Source organism: Heterodontus francisci, chromosome 49, assembly GCF_036365525.1.
Source record: "Heterodontus francisci isolate sHetFra1 chromosome 49, sHetFra1.hap1, whole genome shotgun sequence".
NCBI lineage: Eukaryota > Metazoa > Chordata > Chondrichthyes > Heterodontiformes > Heterodontidae > Heterodontus > Heterodontus francisci.
In genome coordinates this window covers 9693930-9703811 of record NC_090419.1, presented here as the reverse complement: position 1 = coordinate 9703811, position 9882 = coordinate 9693930, and the positions used below count along the sequence as shown (strand labels likewise).

The following is a 9882-nucleotide window of genomic DNA, read 5'->3' as shown; positions in this document are numbered from 1 at the left end:
GGGATTAGACTGGGTGGGATATTAAAGGGTGTGGGGAGTGAGGGGGAGAGTGGGATTAGACAGGGTAGGATATTAAAGCGTGCGGGGAGTGACGGGGAGAGTGGGATTAGACTGGGTGGGATATTAAAGGGTGTGGGGAGTGAGGGGGAGAGTGGGATTAGACAGGGTAGGATATTAAAGGGTGCGGGGAGTGAGGGGGAGAGTGGGATTAGACTGGGTGGGATATTAAAGGGTGTGGAGAGTGAGGGGGAGAGTGGGATTAGACTGGGTGGGATATTAAAGGGTATGGGGAGTGAGGGGGAGAGTGGGATTAGACTGGGTGGGATATTAAAGGGTATGGGGAGTGAGGGGGAGAGTGGGATTAGACTGGGTGGGATATTAAAGGGTGCGGGGAGTGAGGGGGAGAGTGGGATTAGACTGGGTGGGATATTAAAGGGTATGGGGAGTGAGGGGGGAGAGTGGGATTAGACAGGGTAGGATATTAAAGCGTGCGGGGAGTGACGGGGAGAGTGGGATTAGACAGGGTGGGATATTAAAAGGCGTGGGGAGTGAGGGGGAGAGTGGGATTAGACTGGGTGGGATATTAAAGGGTATGGGGAGTGAGGGGGAGAGTGGGATTAGACTGGGTGGGATATTAAAGGGTGTGGGGAGTGAGGGGGAGAGTGGGATTAGACAGGGTGGGATATTAAAAGGCGTGGGGAGTGAGGGGGAGAGTGGGATTAGACTGGGTGGGATATTAAAGGGTATGGGGAGTGAGGGGGAGAGTGGGATTAGACTGGGTGGGATATTAAAGGGTGTGGGGAGTGAGGGGGAGAGTGGGATTAGACAGGGTAGGATATTAAAGCGTGCGGGGAGTGACGGGGAGAGTGGGATTAGACTGGGTGGGATATTAAAGGGTGTGGGGAGTGAGGGGGAGAGTGGGATTAGACAGGGTAGGATATTAAAGGGTGCGGGGAGTGAGGGGGAGAGTGGGATTAGACAGGGTGGGATATTAAAAGGCGTGGGGAGTGAGGGGGAGAGTGGGATTAGACTGGGTGGGATATTAAAGGGTGTGGGGAGTGAGGGGGAGAGTGGGATTAGACAGGGTAGGATATTAAAGGGTGCGGGGAGTGACGGGGAGAGTGGGATTAGACTGGGTGGGATATTAAAGGGTGTGGGGAGTGAGGGGGAGAGTGGGATTAGACAGGGTAGGATATTAAAGGGTGCGGGGAGTGACGGGGAGAGTGGGATTAGACTGGGTGGGATATTAAAGGGTGCGGGGAGTGACGGGGAGAGTGGGATTAGACTGAGTGGGATATTAAAAGGCGTGGGGAGTGAGGGGGAGAGTGGGATTAGACTGGGTGGGATATTAAAGGGTGTGGGGAGTGAGGGGGAGAGTGGGATTAGACTGGGTGGGATATTAAAGGGTGTGGGGAGTGAGGGGGAGAGTGGGATTAGACAGGGTAGGATATTAAAGGGTGCGGGGAGTGACGGGGAGAGTGGGATTAGACAGGGTAGGATATTAAAGGGTGCGGGGAGTGAGGGGGAGAGTGGGATTAGACTGAGTGGGATATTAAAGGGTGTGGGGAGTGAGGGGGAGAGTGGGATTAGACTGGGTGGGATATTAAAGGGTGTGGGGAGTGAGGGGGAGAGTGGGATTAGACAGGGTAGGATATTAAAGGGTGCGGGGAGTGAGGGGGAGAGTGGGATTAGACTGAGTGGGATATTAAAGGGTGCGGGGAGTGAGGGGGAGAGTGGGATTAGACTGGGTGGGATATTAAAGGGTGTGGGGAGTGAGGGGGAGAGTGGGATTAGACTGGGTGGGATATTAAAGGGTGCGGGGAGTGAGGGGGAGAGTGGGATTAGACTGGGTGGGATATTAAAGGGTGTGGGGAGTGAGGGGGAGAGTGGGATTAGACAGGGTAGGATATTAAAGGGTGCGGGGAGTGAGGGGGAGAGTGGGATTAGACTGAGTGGGATATTAAAGGGTGCGGGGAGTGAGGGGGAGAGTGGGATTAGACTGGGTGGGATATTAAAGGGTGTGGGGAGTGAGGGGGAGAGTGGGATTAGACTGGGTGGGATATTAAAAGGAGCGGGGAGTGAGGGGGAGAGTGGGATTAGACTGGGTGGGATATTAAAGGGTGCGGGGAGTGAGGGGGAGAGTGGGATTAGACAGGGTAGGATATTAAAGGGTGTGGGGAGTGAGGGGGAGAGTGGGATTAGACTGGGTGGGATGTTAAAGGGTGTGGGGAGTGAGGGGGAGAGTGGGATTAGACTGGGTGGGATATTAAAGGGTGCGGGGAGTGAGGGGGGAGAGTGGGATTAGACTGGGTGGGATATTAAAGGGTGCGGGGAGTGAGGGGGGAGAGTGGGATTAGACTGGGTGGGATATTAAAGGGTGCGGGGAGTGAGGGGGAGAGTGGGATTAGACTGGGTGGGATATTAAAGGGTGCGGGGAGTGAGGGGGGAGAGTGGGATTAGACTGGGTGGGATATTAAAGGGTGCGGGGAGTGAGGGGGAGAGTGGGATTAGACTGGGTGGGATATTAAAGGGTGCCGGGAGTGAGGGGGGAGAGTGGGATTAGACTGGGTGGGATATTAAAAGGAGCGGGGAGTGAGGGGGAGAGTGGGATTAGACTGGGTGGGATATTAAAAGGTGTGGGGAGTGAGGGGGAGAGTGGGATTAGACTGAGCTCCTGTGGAGAATAATACCAGCACATAATTGATAGGTGGAACAGCCTGTTGGTGTGCTGTGAAATATTCTCTGATCAAACCTGACCGTTCGCAGCCGGGAAGTTTTATGTAAAGGATAAGAGGAGGGAAATGAATGATGTTTGGGAAGAGTCTTTTTGCACTGTCGGAAAGGATCAGAAATCTAAATTTGGAAGGGAGAGTCAAATTAGATTGAAGGGAGACCCTAAACCTAGTTCGAACAGCACTTGATGTGGGCGTCACTGACCAGGCCAGCATTTATTGCCCATCCCTAATTGTCCCTTGAGAAGGTGGTGGTGAGCTGCCTTCTTGAACCGCAGCAGTCCGTGTGGGGGTAGGTACACCCACAGTGCTGTTAGGAAGGGAGTTCCAGGATTTTGACCCAGTGACAGTGAAGGAACGGTGATATAGTTCCAAGTCAGGATGGTGTGTGACTTGGAGGGGAACTTGCAGGTGGTGATGTTCCCATGTATCTGCTGCCCTTGTCCTTCTAGTTGGTAGAGGTCGCGGGTTTGGAAGGTGCTGTCTAAGGAGCCTTGGTGAGTTGCTGCAGTGCATCTTGTAGATGGTACACACTGCTGTCACTGTGTGTCGGTGGTGGAGGGAGTGAATGTTTGTAGATGGGGTGCCGATCAAGCGGGCTACTTTGTCCTGGATTCTGGTTTAAAGGCTTGAGAAGTGCATCATATTGAGACAGGAGGAGTAGAGAGGAAAGGACAGAGAGAGAGAAAGTGAGTCTTTCAAAAAAAAAAATCAAGGTTCTGTTTTTAACTGATCTGGACCTCAGATATGACTGTATTCCCATTCCCTCCACTCCCCTTGTGTCTTTGATCCTTCCTTGTGACCGTGAGGGAGGGGTGGGTTTAGGGGTAAAGAGAGAAAAAGTGTGGGGGATGGAGGGAAAAGGAGGGAGAGAGTGGATGGGGAAAAGGGGAGAGAGGGAGGATGGAGGGAAAGGGGTGCGAGGGAGGGAGAAGGAGAGGAGGTGTGCGCGAAATGTTAAAAAAAAAAAATCTCTTTTTTACAACTTTTGCTTTACAAATCGACTTTCTTTTTTAGGGACGGAAGGAATTCCCGCCCGGTCTACTTCCGATAGTTGCCGAACTGAATGGCCATGCGGTCAGTGACACAGCGGAATGCAGCGGGTTGCACATCCCAGTAGTTGACGGGATTGTTGAAGAGGCTGATGCCATGGTAGAAAGCCTTCTTGAAGCCGAACCCAGGTGGGCAAAAGTCATTGACGGCTACCTGCGAGATGTTGTTGGAATGAAGGTAGACGACCTGGAAGCAGAAAGGAGCAGAATGGTTAAGGGGCGTGCGATGTTTCTTCAAAAGAATCGTCGGACGAGGCCATTTGGCCCCTCTGGAGCCTGTTCCACCACTTCAGTTAGATCGCAACTGATGTGTCTCTCAACCCCATTTCCCCACCTTGCTTCCATTCCCCCAAACACGCAACAGAAATCTATCCCCCTCAGTCTTCAAAACTTCTATTGACCACCCCCCCCCCCCACCTCGACAGCTTTCTGGGGGGAGAGAGTTCCAGATTTCCCCTCCCCTTTGTGTGAAGAGGTGCTTCCTCACATCACCCCCTGAACGGCCTGGCTCGGATTTTAAGGTTCTGCCCCCCTTGTTCTGGACTCTCCCCCCACCAGAGAAAATAGTTTCTCTCTATCGACCCGATCGAATCCTTTAATCATCTTAAACCCCTCGATTTAGATCACCCCCTTAATCTTCGACACTCGAGGGAATACAAACCCAGTCTGTGTAACCTGTCCTCGTAGGTTAACCCTTTTAGCCCCGGGATATTTCTGCTGGATTAGCACTGAACCCCCTCTGAGGGTGATTTACCCTCCCTGAGGGGCGGGGCCCAGAACCGACCACAGCAACCCATGATGGGAGTCTGAACCAGGTTCCTCTCCTCCAATCCCGTCTCTCCCGGGTCCCTCTCCTCCCGGGTCCCCTCTTTCCCGGGTCCCTCTCATCCCGGGTCCCTCTCCTTCTGGTCCTCCTCCAATCCCCTCTCCTCCAATACCCTCTCCTCCAATCCCCTCTCCTCCGGGTCCCTCTCATCCCGGGTCCCTCTCCTGCTAGTCGCTCTCCTCCAATCACCTCTCCTCCGGCTCCCTCTCCTCCCGTGTCCCTCTCCTCCCGGGACCCTCTCCTCCCGGGACCCTCTCCTCCCGGGACCATCTCCTCCCGTGTCCCTCTCCTCCCGGGACCCTCTCCTCCCGGGACCCTCTCCTCCCGGGACCCTCTCTTCCCGGGTTCCTCTCCTCCAATCCCTCTCCCAGGGTCTGTCTCCCCAGGCCCCTCTCCGCCAGGCCCCTCTCCCCCGGGTCCCTCTCCTCCCGGGACCCTCACCTCCCGGGTCCCTCCTCTCCCGGGTCCCTCTCGTTCCGGGACCCTCTCCTCCAATCCCCTCTCCTCCCGGGTCCCTCTCCTCCAATCCCCTCTCCTCCCGTGTCCCGCTCCTCCAATCCCCTCTCCTCCCGGGTCCCTCTCCTCCGGGGCCCTCTCCTCCAATCCCCTCTCATCCCGGGTCCCTCTCATCCCGGGTCCCTCTCCTTCTGGTCTTTCTCCAATCCCCTCTCCTCCAATCCTCTCATCCCGGGTCCCTCTCATCCCGGGTCCCTCTCCTCCAATCCCCTCTCCCCCTGGTCCCTCTCCTCCAATCCCCTCTCCTCCCGGGTCCCTCTCCTCCCGGGTCCCTCTCCTCCAATCCCCTCTCCCCCTGGTCCCTCTCCTCCAATCCCCTCTCCTCCCAGGTCCCTCTCCTCCCGGGTCCCTCTCCTCCCGGATCCCTCTCTTCCCCGGCGCCCTCTCTTCCCCGGCGCCCTCTCCTCCCGGGTCCCAGTCCTCCCGGGTCCCTCTCCTCCGGTTCCTCTCCTCCGGGTCCCTCTCCTCCAATCCCGTCTCCCCCGGGTCCCTCTCCTCCAATCCCCTCTTTCCCAGGTCCCTCTCATCCCGGGTCCCTCTCATCGCGGATCCCTCTCCTTCTGGTCCTTCTCCAATTCCCTCTCCTCCAATCCTCTCATCCCGGTTCCCTCTCATCCCGGGTCCCTCTCATCCCGGGTCCTTCTCATCCCGGGTCCCTCTCCTCCCCGGGTCCCTCTCCTCCCCGGGTCCCTCTCCTCCCGGGTCCCTCTCCTCCAATCCCCTCTCCTCCCTGGGTCCCTCTCCTCCCGGGTCCCTCTCCTCCAATCCCCTCACCTCCCAGGTCCCTCTCCCCGGGTCCTTCTCCAGTCGGGTCCCTCTCCTCTCGGGTCCCTCTCCTCCTAGTCCCTCTCCTCCCGGTCCCTGTCCTCCGGGTCAATCTCCTCCAGGTCATTCTCCTCCAATCCCCTCTTTTCCACGTCTCTCTCCCCCTCTCCTCCTGGTCCCTCTGCCCCGGGCCCCTCTCCTCCAGGTCTGACATTGCGGCACTCCCTCGGTAGTGACCCTCCGACAGCACGGCGCTCCCTCAGTACTGACCCTCCGACAGTGCGACACTCCCTCAGTACTGACCCTCCGACAGTGCGGCGCTCCTCAGTACTGACCCTCCGACAGTGCGACACTCCCTCAGTACTGACCCTCCCACAGTGCAGCATTCCCTCAGTACTGACCCTCCGACAGTGCGGTGCTCCCACAGTACTGACCCTCCGACAGTGCGGTGCTCTCTCAATACTGACCCTCCGACAGTGCGGCGCTCCCTCGGTACTGACGCTCCGACAGCGCGGTGCTCCCTCAGTACTGACGCTCCGACAGTGCGGCGCTCCCTCAGTCCTGACCCCCCGACAGTGCGGCGCTCCCTCAGTACTGACCCTCCGACAGTGCAGCACTCCCTCAGTACTGACCCTCCAACAGTGCGGTGCTCCCTCGGTACTGACCCTCCGAAGCCTGGCGCTCCCTCAGTACTGACCCTCTGACAGCACGGCACTCCCTCAGTACTGACCCTCCGACATTGCGGCGCTCCCTCAGTACTGACCCTCCGACAGCGCGGCACTCCCTCAATACTGACCCACCGACAGTGCGGCGTTCCCTCAGTACTGACCCTCCGACAGTGCGGCGCTCCCTCAGTACTGACCCTCCGACAGTGCAGCACTCCCTCAGTACTGACCCTCCGACAGTGCGGTGCTCCCTCAGTACTGACCCTCCGACAGTGCGGCGCTCCCTCAGTCCTGACCCTCCGACAGCGCGGCGCTCCCTCAGTCCTGACCCTCCGACAGTGCAGCGCTCCCTCAGTACTGACCCTCCGACAGTGCGGCGCTCCCTCAGTACTGACCCTCCAACAGTGCGGCGCTCCCTCAGCACTGACCCTCCGACAGTGTGGTGCTCCCTCGGCACTGACCCTCCGACAGTGCGGCGCTCCCTCCGTACTGACCCTCCGACAGTGCGGCGCTCCCTCAGTACTGACGCTCCGACAGTGCGGCGCTCCCTCAGTACTGACCCTCCAACAGTGCGGCGCTCCCTCAGTACTGACCCTCCGACAGCGCGGCGCTCCCTCAATACTGACCCTCCGACAGTGCGGCGCTCCCTCAGTACTGACCCTCCGACAGTGCGGCTCTCCCTCAGTACTGACCCTCCGACAGTGCGGCGCTCCCTCAGTACTGACCCTCCGACAGTAATGACCCTCCCTCAGTAGTGACGTCAGGGGAGTGTCAGGCCTGGATTATGAGTCCTGCGTCTCTGGAATGAGGGTCTCGGACCCCTGACCTTCTGACTGAGACACCACTGACAGCTGGGTTGTTAGTCCAGGCCCTGCCCGCTGCACAGCCACACTGCACGGCTGTAGCTGTACTGGATGGAGGATCTAACACATCAACAACAAAATGGCGGTTTGGAATGTTCCCTCACCTGAAGATATTTCATGTCGGTGAGGCCAGTGGGGACATGGGTCAGGTTGTTGTGGTCGAGATGAAGCTCTCTCAGGTTCGGGAGGAATGCCAAGCTCCCATTTTCGATGTCCCGGATCTGGTTGAATCCGAGTCCCAATCTGCAACGACAAGCACAGTCAAAGTGTAGGTCGACAAGCCAACCAGGGAAGGGTGACCTCCAAGAGCCTCCCTCCGTCATTCCAGGACTTGTTAATCCAAAGAATTGTCGCCTTTTTCCCAGCCATGAACTTTGACCATGATTTTCCTGTTCAAAATACTTTAGTTCCTCCGGTCCCATTTTCCTGTTAAAAATTCCCATTGTAATTTCCAATGTCAACTGTCACACTGTAGTTGCAGGCAGTGACCACTAGGTGGGGCAATTTATAAACTTCTTCTCTGAACTGTGTTTCCGTGGGCTGAGCAAAGGGCGACCGCGGGGGCTACTCATTATTTGTTAACAAAACACCACCACCCACCCCCCCACTCCCCCCGCCCCCGCAAAAACGTGCGACAATCGCACCTGTAGACGTTGTTGTAACGAATCAAGTCTTCAAGTTCGATGGCTTGAATCTTGTTGTGATCCAGGTGAAGCTCATGAAGCGTCTTGGGCAAATCTAAACAGAAATGAATTCAAATAAGCAAAGTGACTTTGGGGAGAATGGGCAGCTCCAGAATGGGCTGGGTGACTGAGGTTCACCACCTCCTATCCTGTCAGACAGAGGGGATGACAATTACGGCGTTCCTGATCCGTCACGGCGATCGATCACTGTCAATTGGTTGACGACAGACCCAGACTTGTGCTGACAAAACCACTCCCCCGCCCCCCCCCTGCGAGTGCGGCAAAGCTTTCAGAAGAGAGATCCAAAACAGCTGTAAGGGTAATACTCCCTCTATACTGTCCCCATCAAACACTCCCAGGACAGGTACAGTACGGGGGTTCGATACAGAGTAAAGCTCCCTCTACACTGTCCCCATCAAACACTCCCCAGGACAGTTACAGTACGGGGGTTAGATACAGAGTAAAGCTCCCTCTACACTGTCCCCATCAAACACTCCCCAGGACAGGTACAGTACGGGGGTTAGATACAGAGTAAAGCTCCCTCTACACTGTCCCCATCAAACACTCCCAGGACAGGTACAGCACGGGGGTTAGATACAGAGTAAAGCTCCCTCTACACTGTCCCCATCAAACACTCCCAGGACAGGTACAGTACGGGGGTTAGATACAGAGTAAAGCTCCCTCTACACTGTCCACATCATACACTCCCAGGACAGGTACAGTACGGGGTTAGATACAGAGTAAAGCTCCCTCTACACTGTCCACATCAAACACTCCCAGGACAGGTACAGTACGGGGGTTAGATACAGAGTAAAGCTCCCTCTACACTGTCCCCATCAAACACTCCGCAGGACAGGTACAGTACGGGGGTTAGATACAGAGTAAAGCTCCCTCAGGACTGACCCCCTGACAGCGCGGCGCTCCCTCAGTACTGTTGATGGGGGAGTGTCGAGTCAGGTTTGTGGGGGCTTGAACCCTCGACCTCTGACCCACTGAGGTGGGCGAAGCCGGTGCTGTGTTTGGCCTCTGTCCCTGGGAATGGATAGTGAATTCATGTGCTGAGTCAAAGGACCTGGAGGACCGTGTGAGGTCACAACCTCTCACCTTTGGGAACGCCTGACAGCTTCGCCTCCGAGATGCGAATGTAGTTGAGTTTAAGTCCGTCAAACGCGCCCGGCTCAAAGCCCCCGTTTTCCAGCGGATTACCGCCCATTTCTGAAATAAAATTCGTACAGTCCAGATCAGAGATCTCAGCAGTTAGAACAGAGATGGGGGCAGGCCGAAGGTGCAAAGACACAGCCTGGTTTATAATGCCATTAACAGTGAGAGTGTCGAACACGGGGGGGGGGGGTCACAGTCTCATGATAAGGGATCGGCCATTTCGGACTGAGATCAATGGTACAGTCAAGGTGAGATGGAAGATCAGCCGTGATCTTTTTGAATGACGGAGCAGACTCGAGGGGCTGAATGGCCTCCTCTTGCTCCTGTATCATACATCCAGCACTCCCAGTGTAAACCATAGACACCAGTGTGGTTTCAATGCTGTGGATATTGAGCATCTGGGAAGCAGCAGAGAGAAGGGAGGGGAGGAGGCCAAGGGGCTAATGACCCCAGCAAGAAGAGAAAGGATTTTGATAGGATGGTGATGTAGAGAGTTTCATGCGAGAGTCTGTGGGGAAGTGATAAGACTAGAAGCTGTTGGAAAATTGCACAAAACAATCCAAAAGGCTAACGGGACGTTGTCCTTTATCTCGAGGAGTGGGGGGGGGGGGGGGGGGGG

The 9882-nt window shown here is 56.3% G+C and overlaps 1 protein-coding gene across 1 annotated transcript in view; it reads right to left on the bottom strand.

Moving 5' to 3' along the window:
- Nucleotides 1–2231: 2231 nt before the first annotated feature.
- bgnb (biglycan b) overlaps nt 2232–9882 on the bottom strand; it is a 53856-nt gene continuing 46205 nt past the window's right edge. The window contains exons 5-8 of the mRNA XM_068024190.1: nt 9207–9317; nt 8064–8157; nt 7524–7662; nt 2232–3971 (exon numbers count right to left, since the gene is read on the bottom strand). Coding sequence (XP_067880291.1) covers nt 3774–3971; nt 7524–7662; nt 8064–8157; nt 9207–9317 — 542 coding nt within the window. The 3' untranslated portion in view covers nt 2232–3773. The remainder of the gene's footprint in view (nt 3972–7523; nt 7663–8063; nt 8158–9206; nt 9318–9882) is intronic.